The sequence below is a fragment of the Paramacrobiotus metropolitanus genome, unplaced genomic scaffold, assembly GCF_019649055.1.
Source record: "Paramacrobiotus metropolitanus isolate TYO unplaced genomic scaffold, Prichtersi_v1.0 Parri_scaffold0000034, whole genome shotgun sequence".
Taxonomy (NCBI): domain Eukaryota; kingdom Metazoa; phylum Tardigrada; class Eutardigrada; order Parachela; family Macrobiotidae; genus Paramacrobiotus; species Paramacrobiotus metropolitanus.
Genome location: NW_026570254.1, coordinates 346,662 through 371,262, shown reverse-complemented (window position 1 = coordinate 371,262; position 24,601 = coordinate 346,662). Strand labels below are relative to the sequence as shown.

Sequence of the window (24,601 nt, the reverse complement as noted above, 5' to 3'; positions counted from 1 at the left end):
TGTGATCTTTTTTTGCGGTTGCGATATGGTATGTGGTTGGATTGTTAAATTGTTGTTGTTGTCGATGAGTTGGGGTTGCGTTGCCGCTACAATAAGTACTAGAATAGCCAATATAACAAAATCAATAATTCTACTAATAGCTGTTTCGTTTCTCTCAGTAAATTCAGCCTACGGAAAGAAGTTCGAGCAGTTTCTATCTTTTTGTGCATAGGCCAAAATAATGAAGATTTATCAAATACAAAAAAAAACAGAACAGTAAGTAACGTCAGTTCATCCCACAACACCATATTGTCACTCTCGCAACAAGAAATTTCTACAAAAAGGTCAAAAACAAAAATCGAAGACAGAATGATTGATTTACTGTACATAGAACAGTTATCCGGAACGTAAAACAAGGCAACAGCACTAGCACTGCCCAGACATAAACCCAAATCGCCCTTCCTGTAACAATCCGCATCATTTTTGAGCAAGCCAAAATATTAGGCAGCACCATCGAAAAAGCATTTGGCCAAAGCAATATATTTGTTCCACCGCAGCGCGACCTTTCGACTGCTGTGCGTCACTCTGTCCTGGATCTGTCACCCGCGGCAACAATCTCATCGGCGATACAAATCCAGATATACTTAACTGCAGCACTCTGCAGCGTTATAAAGAGCTTGTTCTCTTTGGTATACAGCACGATACAGCTTTCCAGTCCGCCGCATCCCTTCCCCGGAAACCCGCGTTTCAGGCACACTGAGCGCGTATCAAGGGAGATACACGCAACGGAATGCATTTCGTGGCTAATACGCACAACAACCACACCCCATGTGGTTCCGGATAATAATATAAAGATAGATACTTCATTGTAATACTGAAAGCCCCTTGGTTCAACCATCACGTCGAGGAAGAAGCATTCCCCTCCACCGCCAAAGCCAGCCCACCGAGAACGGCGCCAAATGCATCGGAGAACGTCGCTATCCACACCGTGAGTGCGCGTTTCCGACCGAGATCAGGTCATTCGGCACGCATTCCCCCATCCACCCGTTCAAGTAGTCCCCAAGGCAGAAAGCAGTGAAAGGTCACAAGGAAGAGATCCCACCCGGAAAGGAGATTAAAGGTAGACCTTTTTACTGGGCAGATTGGGCTTGGCTTCTATTGTGGATGTAGCGTGATTTTTCAAAGTGTTTCGCTGGAGATTCAGCACGACGTTGATGGACTTGGAGGAGGGATAGTCGGCGGGGGCGTAGATTGGTTCGCTTCGATAGTCGGCTGGCCGGGGATCCTGGCCGGGGCGGTGTGGACCGTAGGAGTAGTCGGATGTCTCCGACAGGTTACTTTCTTTGAAGGCGGAGTTTCGGTAGCGGGACACTTGGTAGCCGATGAAGAAGCCAACCAGGAGGGATGGCAAAAGGGTCATGACGACGGCGATGGCCAAAGTTTCTTCTTTGTACACGTTGCCCAGATCAGTGTTAGCGGTTTGATATTCCGGCACTATAATGAAATAAAAAAATGGTTCTTCAAGTATTGCCGGTCTGTCACACGTGACACTGAAGGATAAGCTAAAACACATTATGTTTTGAAGCATAAAAGCAGCACTCAACGGCCAGGCCACTGTGTCCTTCCGTGTGTCTCATCTTATGTTAAATTCTCGGTTTATGTTTTTTCGTTTAATAATGTTCGTATATTGATGTACTGTAAACTTTTTCCAAATTTTCATGATTTTCAGCTTTTTTACCAAAGACAGCGTACTAGAAGCGAGTTTCGAAAAAACGTTGTGCTTTTAAACTGATTCGCATAAGCTAACGATAGTTTTATGCATACGTAATCGAGGAATATTTGAATGCAATTTAACGAGGATCACAAAAGTTGCAAATTTCTCAGATCGCCAGCCGGCATCAGTTTTAACGGACTGGTGATCTGCCTAGCTACCGGAGATCAAAACATGTGCGGATCTAAATTTATCCGACTATTCTTAGGTTTTCTGAGCTATATCTTAAACGTTTTGAATACGCCAGCGATCTTGTGTATAGGTAAACAGAAATACTTTTTCTAAAAACATTTTAAAAAAAGCGCGAAGGAAGCTGCATTTCTCTCCATCTCCGAAGCACAGATAAGCAGGAAGCCATAGAGTGAGTAAAAGCCCATCACCATGTTATTAAAATGAGTTACATCAATAATGCTCACCAGTCAGGTCAATCATCGATTTGATGCATATGAAATTCGTTAGTGCAAGCAAGGCAGAGTGAACAGTGATCACGCTGAAACTGCTTTAGTAGGCATTCATGGAATAACAGCAGATTATGAAAACGAGAGCTAGTCGATACCGAAATTTTAACTATCAGCAACGGTAAATGACACAAATCTGTAGACATTCCGAAAGGAAACCCCCACAACGACAAAGACTGGCACGAAAAGGACGCGAATACAAGCACGCAAACAGCAAACAAACACAGGACGGATACTTCGTCGAGAGAAATACAGCTTACCTTCGTTGTCCTCGGGCTTTTGCCGGTTATTTTTCGACGGATCGTGAACTGAAACAAATAAATTTCTCCGTCGCAGACCAGTGCATTAGACATGTCACGCAAAAAGGCATTAGAATTTCTTACAGTGGTAATCTTCGTTTTTCCAAAACGGTGAAAACACATGCCTAATCGTAATTATTAAATAAATTGCTCCTTATACTGCATGAAGCCATATTTACAGGGTACAAACAAGAAATTCTGTTAAACACAAATTATCTGAATTCCGCTTGAATGGTTCTAATGCCTTTTTGTCGTGCTGACAGCAACGAGTCATACGACGTACTTGCTACGCGATTCTGATCATGCGCAGAATGGGCACTGTTGGGACAAACTGGACACTGCAGCTGTGTTATGCATGGCCGACACAAAGGCACAGTGGCAGCTGCTACGGGATTACAAAAGTGTTATCCAAAATTGCACATTTGTCTTTAATTCGCTACAAAGACCTAGCAACATCCTCATCTTCCATACATACCCTGATTCGTTGTTGGCGAGTAAGGAATGGACGGATCTAAGGAAACCACACAAGCAACAGTGAGAACCGGGTTAAAAAAGCCATAAATCAACATCTGTAGCTTTACCGGCAGGGCATCGTTCATGTAATCCGGTTTTGATGTTCTGAATGGGTCCCGCGCCGGACTTGGGCCACGGGAGATTGCTAAACAAAATTAGCCCCAATCTGTCAGTTATTTTTCATCAACAATTGTGGCGCGTCATCCGCCGGAAAGCGGACGCGTGCAGCACGTCCGCCTTACCCGTTATTTTCATCCATGCTCATACACTTATCGTTCACCCAGGCACACATAGGGTCCCGGAGGCGCACGCACTCCCGGCATGTGGATGCCAGATAGCAGCGCTGCAGTTTCAACGAATGGATCTCGTTTTCGAAGACCACAACCACGTGATCGTTGGCCACCAACAGATTTGTCACCGGTTGGCCGGGTAGAACTTCGATGTCCTCGATTATCAGCTGTTCTTCGCCATTCCTGTAATAAATTAAGAATTAATGTGTTGCCTGACAGGAAATGTAAATGATTAATCAGCCGAGCCATTAAAACGTTGGCGCACCTTATAGAGGTCTTTCAAACCGAATTAAAATTAATTTCGCAAATTAGGCCAACGTTCGCATAGTTCTGATTCTCGAAAAACGTTCAATCTGACATCAATCCGATCACAAATTTTAAAGGGGTGAGACAGAGCTTTTGATACAGCATCATCGCTAATCCTGCAAATTTGTCTCGATCGGACACGGGTTGTTGCACTACACAATTCGCACTGTTATTCCCCCATTAACTTTCCATACATGCAAATCGCTCTAGCTAAAAACCTTTCAATAGAATTCATATTCACCAATATTTAACCAGTCCGAACGCTTACATTTCTCCGTGATCAGTTCAAACAGCCATTACCTATTATCCAAATCAAGATTGACTGCCTTGATCACTCGTCCATCATTGGTGCCGATGAAGAGCACATCGTACACCCGCCCGTCCACGCTGGGTTTCTGCGGCGCCACGGCCACCGTGGTGAAGCGCGTCTGCAGACTGATGTGAATGAGCAACGGTCGCCCGTACATGGCCGGTACTGCCTCGTCCATCAGAGTGTGCTTGGACAGGAAATTCAGCACGTCATCCGGCAATGTCAGCGAATCGTTGACACACCTAATTAATCCAAAACGAGCGTGAAAATCGCAAAAAATCCATACCGAGTATGCCAAGCATCAAGTAAACAATGAAGTTGCTGTTCTGGTGAAATTAAAAAATTCTGGTATGTACCTTCCGGGCCGCGGCTCTGGAACAGTATCCGGTGCAACGGGCAGCCAGTTGTTATGAGGATTCTTCTGTTCTTTGAATCGTCCATTGAATGTCCGTTCAATGTCCCCAAACGTAAAGGCGCAAACTGCAGACCCGGTCAGACTGTTCTCCGGCGTCCCGAACACGGCGTAGACGACATCCTGTTGCCGACCGTTATAATTGCCCTTGACCAATCCCGAGACCGACTGCAGTTCATCGAAATAAAACGGATATTCTCCGGGCACCGAGCAGTTCAGTCGGGACTTCAGGAACGACGTCCAGATGTACTTGGTGCGCGCGCTTCCTTTGTCATTCTTGCAGACCCGTGCCACGCGACCGTATATTGATTTGCCACAGTTCGTGTACTCAATAGCCGATTCACGGAAGAAAAAGTACGCATATTCACCATTGGCAAGCGATCCGATGAAGTTGGGCTCTGCAACAGCCAGCACACAATGTGAGTGTTATGCGTCAACATAAAGGGGAACAAGACCCGGTCTGTGAGATAAATTGACTGATCGGTTACAATTTGGTGTCAGAGAGAGAAAAACTCGATGGGCTGAAAATGGGACTTGGCCAAAACAAACCAACTGCGATGCGGTCGACGACCGGCGCGCTGTCAACGAGTTATGTTTGCTTTTTTCCCACTGATCCATAAAAAGTGCTACATATCTAGCTTACTGTGATCCCAGTTGGAAACGGGCTGAGATTAACACCCCGAGCTGCTGAAAATGCGCAGAGCGGGTTTCGAGTGAACGCACATGCAAATAATCCACTAAAGCCAAAAATCACTGTGCGGTTTGTAATCCATTTACTCATTCGAGACGGTAAGGAAATATATACCTAGCTTATCAAAGTTCAGAAAACACTCCATTAAAATAATCCTCAATGTAAAAATAAGAAAATCGTTTTGTAGATGGCTTTAAGCAGAAAGTACAGTTACAGAAGCGAATGAGAAGCATCGATTACGCTTACCATTGAAAAAACTTGTACCATCCTTCGTTTTCAACGTTTTCGGGCTGCGAAATATCGAGGGGATCTGTCCAGAGAAGTCGGATACTGTCCCGGCGAAGAGCTGATCGTCCACTTGCAGTGCGGTGCTATTGTGTCGCGGATCGAAAGGACTTGACCCAACCCCACTAAATTCCCTGACTTGCTTAAACTGGCCATCTTCGAACAAATAATCCCGACATTTCGGGTTGTACGCATTGGTTCCGCAGATGAGCATCTGCTCCGTCGCCGGTTTCTTCATTAGAACCCGAATGTAATTCTGACATTCCTCCTGCAAAACAGCAAAAACCCGGTTAGCCACGACAATACAACCATCTCCACTCAAGATCCGCATTCCGGCACAATTCATCTGAATGGTAAACAATCTCTGGGCCCGTGTAACCCTATACCCAAACATGTCCATCATCATTGAATAGGCAGTTGACTTAAATATGGATTATGTGGACCTAACTGATAAGTAGACACGTTTCAAGCAATTAGGGCCATTGATTATGTATTCACGGAGAGCGGGAGTACTTTTATTCACGTTTTATGCCCGGCATCATTTATCCCAGCGTCTTCCATAAGCGACTCTGGGGACTTCCGCATAATCTATCTCGTCAGTGGGGCAAACACACCATTTTCACCATGTGTACAATTTACTCGGACCCTGTTATGTCTTTCATGTCGATCCCCAACTGACCGCGACCGGCTTCTTAGCCGCTCTCAACGCTTCTTCGCTCGATTGGTCTGTGTATGCCGGGAAGATTAAGGTTCAAGCGCCAAATTCCATTTCGAGGGGAATGACCCCAAGGGGATTCATCCTTTATGCGCTCCCCGAAACAATTTCGCCTCAGATTACCCGGCACTGTGTGCGATAAACACCGGAAATCCAAAATTCATACCCAACTTTTCGACCTTTTGTCCTGCTTTCCATAAAGATGTCAACTGGATCCAGCAGTAATTTGTCGTAAGGGATCTTTAACAAAGAAGTCTGGCTTTCTGCATTGTGTTTTCGACTCGGCAGCCGAATCGAATCACAGAAAACGAAATACCTTATGCGTCCTGCACCCCAGCACATAAATGTTAATATTATATAATGTTTTATGTAGTCCTGGCTCCAGGTGTCCGGCTTTCTGGCACACCAGTGCCCAATGCAACGGCACCATCTGGAATGCCGATCGTCGTACAGGTAGTAAGACACAGCTCGTGGAACGACTGAATTTTAGCGTTACAATAGGATAAACAACCTGGAGCTATTTTAACTCAATAAAAAACATGTGGTGCAGTTCAGCTGACCATAAAAAGCGCTCTCACCGGAATGCGGAGATAAATTCAAGCAGATGAGTGCCTTGTTATACTTACGCTGCTCTTTCCCTTAATCGTGCATGTCTCAATATCCTGCGTGGAGGAAAACCATTCCAATCGCTGTAAAATGCAAAATTTATATGAGAAACATGATCATTAATCATGAATGAATGACCGGGATTGTGAAGAGTGGACAACTGGCTACAATGTATGCACGCAGATATACTGCCCGGCATTTGAACGGCTGCAATAATATTGCTAAGCCATGTGCGTGATGGATGGGTCAGATGCTGTCATGGGAGATTTTTCTAATAGTCTTCCATGAAAGCACTCATAAGATTTTAATTACGATAAAATTTCATGAGATTTTTATAAATAATCCCTAGCATTTTGCGAGCCGAACCATTTGGTACATAAGATTTACAATCGTATATTTCGATTTCATCCCACAAATATGTGTCATATTTATGTTGATTGCATAAGCAAGATCAAGAAAATGCCACACCAAAAGCCTGGCCCTTAACAGGCATTCACTACGGACACATAACGCTAATTACTAATGGAACTATATCATCAAATTGGGGATTAATTCGATCATAGTCAGCTTGGGGAATCTAAAGCATTTGGTACTTAATTCAGGTGACTGGGTCAACTGTAGTCTGCATGTATGCTGATTGCGAGATGCTCTCGTTGAATGAAATGGTCACCGATCGCGAATAATACTGTAACAATCTGCCATATTTCATATTCTTCACATTATGCCTTATTATGGAGCAGTACTCTAGCCACCGGACATGCAAAGCCCATTTATTCGACAACTGTGCGATGGTGCCGAAGCGATTACTGTTCAAATGTATTTATTGTAAAATTCACTGTATGCACTACTCGTACAATAATTTCCCTAATGATTTCCTCGCTTTGAATCTGTACTGAAAAACAGCTTGAAGCCAGCCATTAGAGGTCCGAAAACTGCCCCAGGCAAGCAAGAGTGACCATTTTAAATTCCCCAGTTCCCAAACATTATTGCAATCACACACCAACACCGCAGTCCATCACAATTTTACTATCGCACAGCAATCAAAGTAGAAACTAGAAATTCATCATTCTAAACTGATTGTGAGTTCAACAAATTCTAAACCAATAAACTATAACCCTCTCTGTTGGGCGCAGCTGACATTCCTTAAAAGTTTTGAAGGTTCGTGAGAGTTCAGAAGAGAAATTTTTTGTTTTGTAGAAAGAACAGCTTGATACGACACAGCAGGCGCCAATTTCAAAACATCAAATGTTTTGTAATGCCGATAAACTAACTATTTGCTCGGCTTAAGTTTTTGGAAGTAAACAAGACAAGTGCTTATTTGGCAGAACCGACTGCAGTATCGAATTACGGCAGCAAACAATGGTGTAAATCCATGCTCAAAAAGGTTAACAACATGTTACCAGCAGAATCTGCCAACAAAGTTTATTGTGGTGTTCTCGGCACGGAATATTTACACGGAGCAACTGGAAAACATTCGCGCGGTGGTATTCATAAGGTATGTTCATAAGGTACTCATAAAGCATATTCATAAATTCTAATTTAAATGATAGGAAATAATGTGCAATGCAGCCTGAAAGATAACTCTAAGCCAGGAAAATAAAACAATGAAACTGTGACGGTTCAAGGTTACCTTGCCTTCATTTTTATGATTCGCATACAGAGGATCAAAATTTACGGGCACTTTGTGAAGGCCGCGGCGAACCATTAGCGAGCATTGTATGCAACATGGTTGCTCTCTGAGTCCAGTCATGCCTATTTTATCAGGTGCATACACTGACCGTTACCGGGCCCCAAATCAAATATGCACTGCGCACCGCAGTGAATCAACAATTCAAATTCAGCCCATACTGCACCTTCCATAATCCAGGAAGATGACTATTTGTTCGCTTGACACAGCAGAACCGAGAAGTATTTTCGTCAATTTACATTGCATTCTTTGTTATGGAGATGCAGGCACTGTTAAAACGAAATATGACACCTCTCTTCCCCATTCAACCAGCGAAAAATTACGCAAACGAAAGAAAAATAATCGGCTTACAGCTTTTGATTTTACGCTGATAGACGCATATGCGAAAATGTCCTCGCACTCAAGGGAATGTCAAATAAAACTCCAAAATATCTCTGTTTTACTGCAGTATTTGCCTATTACAGGGTACCGCTCATTGCCATACCAAGCATTTTTACGGTTATAAAACATTACAACTGTTTAGAATTCCTGAACTAATGCTGTGATAAAATGCAATAAATTTTTAGCCATTAAGGGTTACATACAACCAAAAAAATAAAGTGTATGCGTATAAACAAAATGCATTCGAAGTTTTGTACACAAGGGGATAATTTTCCAACTGGCAGTTACCACAAGAAGAACTGCAAGTATGTATTATTGATTTTTTTAGAGTAACCATGCTTATGAACCAGCTTAATACAGTCTGATTGCAAGCGGAATTTTCAAAGCCTCCTTGTTATGTATTACGTAAAACTCTTAAGAATTGCTTGTGCCTGTCTATAAAAAAGTAATTCCAGCTATATCATCAATATGCCCATTAATTTCCATATCCCGTAGTTTATTTTGCGGACCATGACGCATCGTTAAATAATCGAAATTTCGTGTATCTTCCTACACAAGCAATCGGTAGTTAATTGCGTAATATCGATCGGGCTGTGCAAGTGAAGTGATTTGAATCGTCCCTCTCTGACATTCGATATGTGTGGTAAAGTTTGCATTTGTATGTTTGCGCGATTGCGCCAGTTGTCCCCAGCGTTATTACGAGCATAGGCTGCTGACATGATTTCTTACCTGATTCTCCCGTAATGTTAGCAAACTGATGTTGTACACCAAGTTTCTGCAACAAAACAACCAGGCAAAACATTAGCATTTTCAACGACAACCATTCATCTGCAACAAGCTACTCTACGCACAACCAAACGAACGCTAGTGGTTCTGTTAAACCCGAGCTCCAACTCTCTTGTTGGAACTGTTTCATTTTTTTTTCAAACGGGACAAGTGGGTCACTGGCTAGAGTTAATAATGCGCTTAATGGCCAGTGTGTGTTTCAACATTTCAAGATTTTTCTCCCGACCATAGCGATGCGCTTAACATGTAAAGCGCATTTTCTGTCTCGCGTCCATCGTCTATCGGCGACGTTGGCTAGGTCAACATTTGTCTAATATGTCAGTATACGATACACACTTCGTCCTTTTCATCGAGGTACACACCGATGGCAGTGCCAGTGTGGCTTGGCTTTCCGCTCGATTATAAAGCACGTCGGTTCGCTTTGACGTAACCAGTCAACAGCAAACCTGTGACAACTTAATCGTACTACAAATCATCAAATTCCAAAATACCATGTAAATGGGAGAGGTGATTGGAGCTGACGAGAGATGCCGGGTGATTAATAAAAATGCAGCTTCATCCTAATGTTATGCAAATTACACTAATAAAGCACTTGGTTGATTATTGCTAACTAATTGTCGATTGGTGAAGCGTTTGTGCGGAATCTGCCTAATCTATCATTTGGCTGCGAAGAGTGGTTAAACAGGAAGCATCGTTATTGAAATATGCATCGTCGAACTCGTCTGGCGCTGAACGAGAGACTGCATAATTTCCCAAACAAATACAAATACACAGTCTGACGCCCCGTCGAGCGTCTTCCGCTTCCGCGAGAACGCATCGTCCAAGAATGCTTTCTTCTTCTCTTATATCATTCAATTATAACTATAGTAATATTTCCAATACAGTTTATCAGCAAATGCCCTCACCGAGCTCCGACCAGTAATGACGATCCGTCGCGCTCCAGTAACCGGAAGTAATCAGGCCCACTGCCATTTCCCGTAAACTGTTTGGATGTTTTCCTTAGTTCATCTGAAATCACAAATGAAAGCCTTGAACTAATTTGACGGTGTGTCTATATGACTATAATTTATTTCTAAACAAAACTACAGCTAAATAAGTAACCAAATTTTGCACAAAAAAGATCTTACAATTAATTCAGTTTTATTTTGTACTTGCGACCGGCAACACACCGGCTCTGTAACATTTCTTTCCGCTCTTGTCAAACCATCAGGTCAACGCCGGCTCAATCATCGCTGATAAGGCGACGAATGAATTAAAAATTTATTGTGTGAACAGCAGACATTATTAATTTTCTCATGAGCGTCTTTGGGCCAGAAATGTAGGCCGGTCATCGTGCCCAGCACCGGGTTCTTTCGAGACCGCATATGGTTGCGAGGAGTAAGATCTATAAAACGCCACATCTCCCTAACCACGCACAACTTCCCACCATATAAAAGTCATTACGCTAACCTACTCATCAATACTACTACAGAGATATCGGATGACCACCGCCCATCCGAAATCTGAATCAAATTTAGAAGCAATTCGAGCGTGCAGAGCTATTAACACGAGAGTCCATATTGGTAACAAGCTGGTTCCATCATAATGGACCATCAGCATCCACATGCCACGTTTACGCTTCTGATCAATATGAAGTTTTCATATCACAAGCCATCTCTGGCGACGCTTTCTCCTCCAAATTCACCCAAATGGTAATGGTTCTAATTTAAATTTTCAGTACCATAATGCCTAGAGGTGAATGTCTGGAGTTCTAAACACTCTGAACTGCATAAATGCATCGACAGATGGGGAGCAGCAAGCGTTTTACTGTCCGTTTGTACTCTTACTCCCAAGTTTCCAACCAAGTTTTGTACTTTGCCAAGCCGTGACATGCAAGCGAATTTTTACTTTGGTTTTTGTAAACATTTAAAGTACGATTATAATATGTAAATCAAACAATTTCTGATGTACCAAACAGCAAATATTACGATTCCAGGCTCAAGACGTCTTAAGTTTAAACTAATAACGGTTAGTGCGAAATTCTGTAACCTGCTGTCCAAGTACTGATTGAAATCAAAGAAAATTTTGCCATCAAAACAATTTCTCGGTCAAAAGCGTCTTCACAAGATTTCTTTTAGAAAATGTCGACATAATCGAAGAGCAAGTAAAGCTGGCCTGCGGCTTGCGGATTACGATTTGTTGCCAGTTTTATGATCAAGCGCAGTGAAATATAACACGTCATGACTGCGCTTCGAATAAAAGTCTATCAAATACGATTCGCTCAAGCGCACCGAGCACATCAGTTCAGTGAGAAGGAAAGCAAATACGATCAGCAATCTCCCAAAACCATATCTACAAACAAAATTTTGTATACCCCGTATAAATACAACATAATCTTCCGTGAAAAATAAAACGCTAAAATCCACTGACAGCCAGCAGAGGCCTGGGTTATTATGGGCCCTCACCGAAGCACATCATTAATATCCGTCAGGCCATCTTTCAAGAGATTTTATTCTGCAGTTATGAATGCCTTACTAGTTAAGGAAGCACTTTACCATTAGAATTCTACTGACATTTTGACCGCTACCATTGAGATCTCATTAATCAAAAATGGAAAAAAAATATTACTGTTACGTATATCTGTACTGAATATCCAATTTTAATGGAATAAGATGGAAACTCTGCAGCTGTGGCAAAATTTTACATGTCTCGAAAAAGATACAGCACTTATAAGCCTCTTCATTATTACTTCGGCAACTCTACCATAACAGATATGCAGACTGCAGAGAGTATACTGAAATCCCAAAATAAATTAAAGACGTAAATTGTTCGGAAATTTTCCCACAAGAATTGCACAAGTGAGATTTTACTTTGCTATTCCATTTTTCTTTAACTGTTGAAATCTTTGTAGCCTAAACAAAGCCCTAGTTGCATGTTGCTCCTGCGAAAGTACACACAGACGATATTCTTCCTTGTGGATGTTTATAACACAGTTGAGAAGCAAACAGAGCACATCCGCAAAGTGATCCCCGAAGACCGGCTACTGAAACAATCAATTTGGTCCTCTCACTTCAGTTTTCATCCCCAGTGTACGCCTGGTTTAAAATGGAGAGCGCATCTTTAGAGTTTGAAAGACGGAGCTCTCTTCAAAGTTTAAGAAGTCCATCAGAGAATCCCCTCGTAATGCCCCAAGTGTACTTGCAACTGTATAAATAACGATTCCCACCAAGTGAAGCGCATCGACAAAAGGTCATCAGGCTACCAGAAAACAGATAAAAATGCAGAAACAAGTGCCGGCGCTTACTCTTCATTTAACTTGCCCGAACAAAGTGCACCAATATCCTCCCTATTTTACTCTTTTCACTAATTCATTTTAACTTATTGAGGACAGCCTGTTAGCATAAAATCCATTTTCTGCGGTTAACCAGTGGACGGTGCCGAAAATGTGTGTGCAGATAAAACGCAAACTCGTGTTTCCAGGCCATCGATGTTTATAAATCATCAATATCAATATTCCCACTTTATACAGTTGCGCCGTTAGTCAGACGGTGCACGAGAGGAGAGCCTAGATAACGACAGAGTGACCAGTTGTCCTTGCGTTTCCGGTTAGGCACTCTCCATACCCTGCCATCGCTAAATGCTCCACATTGACATGTAGCACACAGATTAAAGATTTCGTTGCCTACATTTTCCAATCAGGCAGGTTTAAGACCCGGCACGTGCAAGCCTGCTCTAATACGTTATCGAACGGATATCATAAGTGCTTGAACAGAAATCCAGCCAGAAAAATATGCCATCTTGACCGCATTTTGTAACATTTTTCAGACACGGAACTGCGTGAAATTGTAACAGCAGCTGGCATCCCTTGCTGCCCTGCCATTGTACAGCAGTTGCAGTCTCTTTTTTATTTATGGAGGTCGGCAGCTTCTCCACACATTTCAAGATCTGCAACAAAGGCTGCTAAGCAGCAAAAAAAGAGAACCTTGGTTCTTCTCAACAAACTCTCGAGTTTATTTGCGGTCGTGGCTTTCTTTACTTTGGCTTGTGTTTGACTAAACAGTAAATACAACATCCATTTGCCGTGCTGTTTCTCTAAATTGTTTGTATTCCGGAGGTTGTACAACGTCAGTGCATTTATGCCTCGTTACCTCATAAACAAACGAAAGTGCAAAAGAAATTATGCTTTGCATAGATATAGATGTGACACGCTTGACTAATCAATCTGACCGTGCAACGTATATTTGCACACGTTTTCTGTTTTGCACAATATTAAATGTGATCAAATAACGATGCTAGAATGCTGTGTAATATGTGCGGTATCAATAAAATGCACAGACCGAAAAGAAACGCGCTCAGCTCTCCGTCGACATGCGTACGGGATGCTGTGCACATGTTAACAGACATGTCTGTTTGAATGTTGCCAATGTTTTGCATGACAAGTAACCGAGATTTTTGAATTTAATTCAAAACGATACAAACCGAATCACATAACATTGGTCAACCAATGCATAAACCAACATGCAATGTTGTAATCAGCTAAAACCGCGCTCCGCTGAACTGAAAGCCTAATTCAATCATGCAAATTCTTTACCCATACACTATACAGGCATGACTGTGGGAAAAAACACCAATCACGAAAAGTGATGGATGCTAAAAATCATTAGAGAGATGCCCAATAAACCGATACACCAGAAAGAACACAGCTCACGACAACAAACATGACACAATTTCCCAACAAACTCACGTCAAGACTTCTGTCATACGAACGGTTTTTTGGGAATTCGTGACGTCGTTATAGTGTATGTCACTGTATCGCTAAGCTAACTCGTAAGTTGCCAACGACATTTACAGCTTTTTTTCCAACGATTTCTGTTTTGCAAATACTCTAGCCTTTGTTCAACAAAGCTTTCTGACAATCCTGAAAAGCAAAGCCTTTGGATGAAATCCAAAATTATGGATTACGTTTTTTGGTATAAAGCTTCTAATCCTTTTTTATGGCAAACTATGAATGGCTGGCAGAGTGCGTCACGAAAAGCGCCTTGGAATGTGCGATTTTCAAGAACAACAATACAAAAAATAAAAACACGCTCAAGTTATGACAAACATTCTTCTGCCATTTGAGGAAAAATTTACTGAAAATAATCTGCAGAGAAGCGTACTTCATAATATTTGCCGAACGGTCAAGGAAGTAAGATGCCTTATACAAAAACATCCACCCTCTGACAGAAACAGACAGACGTCTGCTATGGAAGATCGCAATGTAAATAGGTATATCTTACGAGAAAAAATCATCAACGTCAGTATTCTCAAATATAGGTTCAGTCTTCTCTAACCCTAAACTCAGTTGGTAAACAGCTCGTGAACGGAAAAAATGTGCCGTTTCAAGGGGTTAATTGGTAACCAGCATGGTGGTATCACATTCGCCAGAGTATCCTATCGTCCCAACAAATTGCTCCCCAGTAGGAAACGCCCTATAAATTTGCCAGCACACCGAGATGAATTTTCTATTCGATCAGTAATCTTGAGCGGTTAGGATATCAGCCCAGTTTTAGCGACACCAAGAAAAGTGAGTTTTCAATACTGTCATTGCACACACATTTCCGTAGTGTCCCCAACAAACGTGGCAAAATAGTTTCCCTACAGCTGGCGCCTTGTCATTTCGTGATTGCTCCGTAATAAATAAATAAAAACCGGCACACTTGCTATTCGGCCTAGTTACCCAACAGGAAATTAAAGCTAACATTATTCCCATGTTTCTCTGGTGATGACATTTGCACTTGTAAGCAAAACTTAACGGCTCTGATGCTCTTTCTCCAGGGAGCTCCCTGGAAGCCGTTCTTCCGGTTTGCGTACGATTGCATACACGAATATGATTACGCGACAGCCCAGAGACAATCGTCATTATCCAATTGAGACGGGGAAAAAGTGGTGGCAAGCTAGAGCTAAGCTTTAATCGGCAGTATTCTCCGGCGTCGCACATCGCATATTCCGTGCACGAAAAACTTGAACAAATTATGATGGATACTTGATGGATGAGTCGCGGACTCTGGCGTTTGTCGCGCCACTTTTTATCCCCTCAGCCAAGAGCGAGCCCCCATTAATGGATGTACAGGAGGGTCAGCGAACGCACAATACCATATTATCGACAACGTCAAGGATAGCCAACAAAAGCCTTATTTGTAATTATAACACTTTGCATTGTGACTACAGACGGAAGTATTTCTTGTACACCAGTACGGGAAAGGAAAAATAGATATTTGGAATCATGTAGTGAGCGCCTCTGCAGCCATCTTTTAGTTACAGAGTAATGCTAATTGGCACATCAATCGGCCAACTACTTACAAGAGCACTTCCGTCAAATTCATCAGTGATTTGAACCAGTTTATATTCATAAATGCCAATGTGATGCATGCCAATGTGATGCAACACCAGACTGCCCACTATTAATTTCTGGAAGTCAGGCCAGAGGCAAAAAAGCCGGCATTTAAGTTCCTTACGCATACAGACGGTTTACATAGTTTTTGGGATTACAGGATGTAATAGATGATTCTCCGTTTTTTAATTAGTTCACAACTGGAAAATAAATTTCTGCATTTGCGAAAAAAAATCAACTTTTTTTGCGAAAACGCTGTGGATGATTGAAAGTTCCTGTCATCCTTTAATAAATCATCCATTCAAAGCACACAAAATTATATCAGAAAAGAGGCACACCACAGGAATACGAATAATAATACTCTTCTGTGCATTCCATGTTAATCCTGTAAGTCACCTAAAAAGAATAATTTGTCCGAAATAAACGACTTTACAAAGCCAAAATGTAGTTACTCAATCCTACGCCCTGATAAATTACTATTGCATTGTGTCTGTTTATTTGTGACCTTGAGTAAAAATGCTATTACGCGCATTTCAAACGTGTAAAGCAAGCATATCGCATTACACACAATAATCAAAAAGCAGGATATTCTAACTGCCTGTTGCAAGTTGCGATTTATGGGCTTTATGGCTCAATTTTTTGCTCATTAGGCACACCTTTCCAGAGTGAAAGCCATAATGCAGGGACGGACATTTCGTCACGCTTTGACAATTTTCTACCACCCGTGCCTGGAAGTCAAAAATGATACAAAAGCGCACATAATAAAGTGTCAACATTGGGTTTTATAATTAGCAGGCTGGTAGTGATAAAACTCGGGCCATGAACTGCCATCAACTACCTTTTTCTGAGTAGAATAATGGCTTTTTCTGAAATTTTCTAGGCACTGGAAACTTGTTAATGGTGCAGTTCTCAGCACAAGATTATAATTATAATGCTTTGATATGCCATAAAAATATGCCTTAAGACAAGTTTTTTTAACACAAACGTATTATAAAATTAATACAGCAGCAAGCAATAAATCCAAACGCCAAGTTTCAGGCACCACCATTTCCCAGCAATTATGTCAAATTAAATTGTTAGAAATTATTATTTTGGAGGCGTCCGATGTGTGAGCGCAATAGTCGATTTGCCTTTTAATTTATCAGTTAAAGCGCTGTCCAAACTGGATATTCCAGTACTTGGTTACTTTATCAAATATGTTTTTGAAAAGCAGCGCAAACTCAGCACATGCCGGCTTGTATGTACAATAGTGGGCATACGAAGAAAAAGAACGGAACATATTTCGTTTTTCATGTTCACCATGAACAGCGATGGTGCACACAAGTTTACTGCCCCCTACTCGACTTTCAATACCGCTAATGTAAAACCGGCCCCAAATGTATTTCCTTATAATCTCAACAAGTTCACCATCAAAATACCACGCAAACACAGACTATTCAAATCTGATCCAAAGATTAAAAAACTTACAATAAGATCGCGCTGCGGCAGCGGTCAGATCGATTCGGTCAAGACCATACTTGGCACTATCGAATTCAACGCAGATGTTCAGATGTAGTTACCACTCATGCATAATTTTTGATGTGCAGCACAGCATACTTAAAGCCCACGGAAAACGAAAAACCGCTTTAAGTTACTGTATTCTTCAAGTTTCTACTTTCAGGCTAACTGCGCAAAAATTATCTGCATATTCAATAACTTTACAGTGTACAGCAAGCCACCCGTTTAGCAGCAAGCAAATAAAATATAAACATCACGTATTTTCCGCTTCCTGCTGAAAGTTTCCGGTGGTTTTGTTCCATGCAAAAAACCAATCAGACACGGCAGGCTCCAGCTCGATTTGTTTTCCAATACGGACCACTTGACGGGACTTTTCAACTCAAATCCATAGCAAACGCACAAGTTGATGCATCGAAATTGTAACTTTCTTTGTAACTGTTTCTTTACTCAGACGCTCACTGTTCTTCAAAGACCCTCTTCTACAGCAAACGAACAACTGATCGACTTTTTCCAGCCATGTTTATCGTAAACCTCACTAACACACATTTATCGGCGAAAAGGATTTTCTGTGTCGAGAAAGATTTATAGAATATCGCTTAAAGGGTCGCTTACTGTTAGAAGCACAAGTACAGTATATCTATATGGATATTTAGCACCGAACAAGCGTACACGTAAAATGGCGCGCTACTGCCTTTTGTACGCGAGGAAGTAAAACAAAAATACGGTGTCTTCGGACGCGCTTGAAAGCCGAACTATTCAGTAAATTTCTTACAAATTACAATGCTTAACAGGCACTTAATGGTATTGCGGCATTTAAGGTGGGCCTTCTGCATAACACTACTTAAACTTATTACAAACGTTCCAATAATATTGCCAGATAGACATAGCAGTGTAAGTACGAATTCCGAACCGTTTAGGTCGCGCATTTCGCCATAAAAACGGCTCTGTCAATCCAATTATGTACCATATGAAAAACCACTAACATCCGTAACATTATATCGTAATGATCTACCAGGCATCGCACAGTAAACTACTTCCATTGAAACCTTATGCAAAAACTATGCGTCCTCGTACTGCAAATATAAATAGAAATAAAAATTATGCATGGTGTCTGACTATCTGCATGCACGAAATTCCATGCCATTGCAGTACTCTGAGTTTGATGCATGTTGCAATCAGCTTGTCAGGACAAAGGCAACAAATGTTGCAATAAGCTAAAATACAAGAAACGGCAGTTTTCTGCTTGATGTGTGGATAAAAAGGTCGAAATTTAGAAAGCACCGACGATAACGCATGCCGGAAGTACGCTAATCACATAAGTCAGCACGGAAATAAGATGAACAGCTCTCGGTTGAGGTTCATAAGCAGATTATGCGCATTATAGTGAGAAGGACCGCATATCATAAGACCCCTTAGGACACTTCACCAACAACAAGCCGGGCGCGGTTCGCCGCTTTAAATTCTTATACCATTATAACATGATGCTACACGGTTTACTGATGCGGTTATTTTGTGATTAAATACGAATTAGGACTGCACATGAAGTATTATGCACTTTAAGGTATTAGATGGCAAAGCTAATGGGAAACACCCGACCCCACACAGACACAATGCATGCATAAAATATACCGCATCACTGGATGACTGCATATTCTCACTCATTCACATGGGAGCACTGCAGAGCAACATATAAATTTAATGCAATTGTGTTAGGCTAATTATTCTACTACGCTGACTGAAAACTCAATACGACATTTCTTGACAAAAGCAATGAATAACACAAGCTAACCATAAGATCATCCGAATGAAAAGAAGCAAATCGAAGAATTAAAAACTGCCGAACGGGAAATGGTAGTAAATGCACGTCGTTTGTGCTCAAGGTCGCGGCACGCGATCATAAAATATCAGGAAAACAGCAATGAAAGTGAAAAAGTTTTGCGGGGGAAGCGGTCAAACTGAGCCTTGTGATTTGTGATGAGTTGGATCGAATAAAATAACATGTATGGTGTATTGCTGCTTAGAGTGATACACCCCACCACCGCCTCATATGTAGTCCATCAAACAAGAACGAAAATTAAATTTGTCACGTCACACTTATACCAGCTGCACAGACGTGCAAGAAAAAATATTATGATTGTAATGTCTGTTATACTGCTTTTCAAAAAGATAACCGATGTTCGGCTAGTGTCGTCTGTATGGCCCAATGCTCAAATCTTCGAATACAAAAAAAAGAAAATCCCAAAAAATCTTATGTTCCAGTTAAGTGAAAATCAGCCAACATAATTCCCAAAAGAAATATTCAAACAATGAAATAATTAAAACAATAAAAACGAGTGTTTACGCAATCACACAGCAATCTGGTGACTGGTACTACACATTTATGAGCAAAACAAATCTCCAGAAAAAAAACCATAATCAGCTAGGCAGTTAGCATTCATCTCGGCATTCGGTCAAAAGAAAACGATAATTAGACATTACGAAAAAGCAAAGATTAATATTATCGAAAGCGTTTCGATGTCGACACCGCTTTGTTCCAGGTGCAAGAAACAGCTTCCGGCGCGGTAAACGCACCGCATTACATGCATACGCAGTTACTCACATAAAAGCCACTGGTGGCGAAACCGTTAATTAAATATTCATATTTTCTGTTCGAAGAATTAATCAGAACCTTATCGGGTCAACATGACCAGCACACAAACACTGAACACACCAAATGTGCCCGGCTAGAACAAGAGAGAAGCGTGCAAATGCATATGTCGAACATGGCCACCATACAGCGCCAAGATCGTTGCTTCCTGCTGTGCATTACGTCCTTTCTTCAGAACTTGAGCGGTTCGCATCATCAACAACGCCAACCAGCTTGATAACAAAGCAGTCTACATTTACGCAATGACCACTTGAGAAAAGCGTCAAAATTCTTAATGGACAACAAATGGAAAAAACTCGTTGTCACTAATCGCTTAACGATTTCTGTCCTGCCATGCCAATATGTACTGCACTTACCCGCATTGACTTTCTGGATGGGCTCGTAGTTTTCCTGCCACAAGCGGGAGTGTATTGGCGGGAAAGCGCAGAAGAGGAACAGGCTGGTCATAAACCATCCAATTAAGGGGATTTTATGTCCACCGTGGCAATGCAGCACAGACTCCATGCTCCGAGTGTTTTTCCCAAGTAAATGGTCTTTTTGTTGTGTCAAGCGTTGAGGTTAAGAGGCGAAACGCAGCGTTGAGCCGAGGATAGCTTTTTTGCCAAACTTATCCTGCAACATTACAGCGACATTCCGTTAGAAGGCAGTCAGAGTGCAAACGCGGTTTGTGCTGAGCAAAAAGCACAACACAGCATTTGATTTCCTGTTTTAAGAGAACATGCGAGGCAGACTGTTTTTCTCGCCGACTTGTCCATCAAGTTGCAACTACGCACGCACACAAAATGCCATTTCAGGCGACATGCGGTTGTGGCGGTTTAAATGAATCCGCACCGCATTCTTGCCGGTTTCAATCAAGAACACAAAAATTAAACAATTTTCTTATGGAATAAATTAATTTGTATTGATATGTTCCTCCTTGCAATGGATACAATGACCGTTGCTGTCAATTATGGACAACGTTTGCGCCACAATGCGTAAACATAAAAGTTGCCGTTAAGATGCCGCATTAAACCACATTCAGAAAGTTCAAACTGGAATTGCTCGGTGTTAGCAAATAATCAAGGGAAAATTGCCGCTAGCCATAGCAGAGAAAAGCCTTTTGCATCCTTATTTCATAAATTCAATCAAAGTTTGTTGATTAGATTTTATACGGAACAAATCACAGTACAGGAAAAATATCGTTTGACCACTTGGCACCAGCGAACAGCGCACGAGCTTGACATCGAAGTCAAGCTGCAACACTAATAAATTCGGGCTTACATGCTCCACAACTGTGGAGTGTTTTTCGGCCATGGCTCACTGCGCTGAGACCTTTTTTCCTCTCTCCGGCAAAAATTATTCATTTTCATATTCGCCGAGGGATATTACTCGTCACTCGTCAAAGTCGCTACCATTTTCCCGCTCCATAATGGCCCAGGGAAAAAAGAGAAAAGGTAGCAGTAAACTGCATAGACGCACTATTATTCACTGCGGTGGAAGAATAAGTAATCGACGTCCGTCTCTCTGGCAATTATTCTCCCCTAACAACCACTGCATTGGGGGAAATTCTTGGCAGAATAATGCAGCATGGAAATTCAGTAACGTATCCCCCTCTTTACTAGGCATTTCCTAATTAGCCTTAGCCAATCGCAGAGCATTTTCGCTCAGCTGGAACACCACCCGAACGCCGAGGATACACCGTGCATCCTTTATGGCCGCAGTGTCGGAGCACATGTCAGAGCACCCGGCTCTTTACTGCCTTCGCGAGCAGAACCAATTTTCCTCTATCATTTTGCTGACCACTGGTCACCAGTCTTTGTTCTACATCGGTCAACTCACGTTGCCATATGCAATAATCATCTAGCTTTCATATAACGGCACAGCGCTAGATGGCCGCAGAGACAGCTCAAAAGCGCCAGCGATGGGAACGCGCGCTAATTTCTTTGAAACACTTTCGAGGAGATAATCCGCATTATGCAACAAAACGCTTAGAAACCCATTTCAAAGCGATCTTTAAAAAATTACGCAAAACCTAGAACGCAGTACTCATGCGTATGAGACAATTGCGCAACGATACGGATTAGTAAACCTCTGAGGCGCAGTATTGTGCAGGAGCTAACTCATCGTATGAATCAGTCAAACACAGTATGGTCATAAACTTCAGGTATACTATAGTAACTATACCCATCCAATATGCACTATGTACACAATTAATACAAACACCACCATACCCAAAATTTTTCGATAATCCAAGAATCCCATAATATCGTTGTGATAACGATATAATGCAGCAATATTCCCTGACAAATTAAGAAATAACTGCCACAATGTCCGTCTTCTGAAAGGCACTGCCGGTCAGTTGTTCAGAAAAGAAGACTGGAATGACTACCAGAGGCGCACTACAGACTACAGAGTACTAGATGAACTCCAAGAAACAGTCCATTTTTTTGTGAGCACGATTAACATTTTCAAAGGACGGCTCGTGATGAATAATCTAAACATCGAATGAAAAATACTGATGGAATTCAAACCATAATTCATAAAGCAAGTCCGGACACTGACATGGCAGGAGAAATTTATCGCAGGTAACAAAACGCAAGCGGGAAAACTTCTGCTGTCTGTAATAGTACGAGTAGTATTCTGGTAATAATCGCCGTCTGCACAAAATACGTACGCCAGAACTGACTCAACTGGCGGCTGTCGGTCGCTATCAACAAGATGGAAGAACAAGCTGCGGTCAGCCGCCACCGAGTAGTACAACCTCCACTACAACGGGCATTTGAGTGTGCATGCGTAGTACGTACATACTTAACCATGGTAAGTTCACTTTGCGAACACGCGACCCGGCCCCGCTAGACGTGTGGGGCGGATTTAAGGAACAATGTGAGTCACCGATTGGCTATCGCATATGCCAACCCCTCGCATTTATCATAACAAAATCAAAGCTATCGTTTTTTTGCTGTAACAACTGGTATCGACTGGGCCGGAATCATGTTCGCGTAAAGAGGTACGTGTTCAAGTACGAAGCCTTGTCACAATTAAGCCATGTCGCCAAAACACCGAAAATGTACCTGTCCAATGGATTAATTTATTATATAGGTCAAACGAAAATAATTAACAGCTGTTACCTAAATATCAGATAATGAAATCAATAATAGTACGGCATCAGTAAACTTTATTCCGCATAGTTCTAGGTTGCTAGCAGATTGTTTGACCTTACTGATCAGATTATAACTCCCTGCAAAATGCAAATTGTAAACTTGCACACACGTTGTTATCATTAACACGTCAGCATATATAGTGTGTAAATTTATATCTTATTTATAACTATTACAGTAATAATTAGTAGTATTAACCGCAGTTATCTTAAGAATATGCCGATATAATTTAACACTTAAATGTTATCTATTACAGTACTTATGCGTAAAATAAGGGTACGGTACATTGGTACAATACCAAATCTTTTCGTCATCAATCTGTGCTAAACCGCATTCAAAGCATTAACCTCCCTAATAACAGTTCTTTTATTTGTTTCTGAAAATAAACACCCTGAAAACCCTGAAAACCCTGAAAACAAACACAAAACCAGTCGTCTAATACTTCCTAATCCAAAGTTCCAGACTCGCATCGCTGCAGTTCCAGACTCGCATCAAATTTGTCCAAATGCGCCTTAATTCAGTATACCACTTTTTCGGTAACAGTCGATCAGTAAAGTGTACTTTATAAATATCCGTATTTCAGTCCGTATAATACTTCGCATTGTATCCATTTAACTGCTTCAAATATGTCACTATGTAGCACACCGGTTAAGTTATTTTGTAACAACGCACCCTACTGTTGCCGCTGATCACACGTTTTCATGACATTTTATCGTGTGCATTCGATTAAGATGTCCATTTAGTCATTTATCAATGTATAAATTTATGCAGGTGAGTATAACAACGATAAAAAGCGCGGCATTTTGGGAATATCGGCCCTAATTATGATGCACCTTCGGCGCCGGTATGAGCAACGCATCGCCACATAAAATTTTATGTAATGCGTAATAGACGGTCAATAACAACAAGTACTGCAAGTTTAGAGAGCTACAAAATACGGCTATCCACACCCAGTCAGCTTCAGATTCGCACTTCCGTTCTAGTAGGATAAAATTGTACACTAGTCTAGCAAACAGAAATGACAAAATTGCGCCAGTTTTAGGTTCAGCCGTTCAGGTATCTGGTATCTACTGCAGATAATATTATTGTACACCAGCATCATCTCGAGCTGCATAAGTTAATTAGCAGTTACAATTAGCCCCGCTTCCACCAACGCATGCAGTGAAGATACATACAGCGCTAGTTTGCTTTCCCGGTCCCAAGGCATGATTTCGTACGCTCGCCTAGCGAGCACAGGATACAGATTTCGAGCACCCAGCGGATCGCTTGGCGAATACGCAAAACTGTTTGATTCAAAATGGCTATAACTTTATTCTGCCATTATGCGCGACAACTTCTTTGGTATCAAAAATCTTCCCACAATTTTCCTCATCTTTTGACGCATTGGTTCGCAGACTTCATCCAGAACTAGATCCTGTTTTAACAGGATCTGGTTCTGGATGAAATCTTTTGTTATAACAGGATCTGATTCATGAGATC

General features: G+C 41.6%; 1 protein-coding gene across 6 annotated transcripts; it reads right to left on the bottom strand.

Moving 5' to 3' along the window:
* Nucleotides 1–181: 181 nt before the first annotated feature.
* On the bottom strand, nucleotides 182–22,683 carry LOC129589435 (semaphorin-1A-like). 6 transcript variants are annotated; one of them, XM_055484203.1, is made up of 14 exons: nucleotides 22,196–22,683; nucleotides 20,342–20,597; nucleotides 10,395–10,497; nucleotides 9,433–9,478; nucleotides 6,656–6,718; nucleotides 5,276–5,582; nucleotides 4,283–4,736; nucleotides 3,917–4,168; nucleotides 3,263–3,493; nucleotides 3,089–3,165; nucleotides 2,983–3,018; nucleotides 2,791–2,892; nucleotides 2,469–2,516; nucleotides 182–1,473 (listed from the first exon to the last, which is right to left on the bottom strand). In XM_055484203.1, exons 2-14 carry the CDS (start codon nucleotides 20,487–20,489, stop codon nucleotides 1,094–1,096), a joined length of 2,247 nt encoding a protein of 748 aa, XP_055340178.1. In that variant the 5' UTR covers nucleotides 20,490–20,597; nucleotides 22,196–22,683; the 3' UTR covers nucleotides 182–1,093. The 6 variants fall into 6 exon arrangements, with proteins under 6 accessions (XP_055340178.1, XP_055340182.1, XP_055340180.1 ...); XM_055484207.1 differs by having other exon boundaries at nucleotides 2,791–2,889; XM_055484205.1 differs by lacking the exon at nucleotides 22,196–22,683 and adding an exon at nucleotides 21,804–21,937.
* Nucleotides 22,684–24,601: the final 1,918 nt, after the last annotated feature.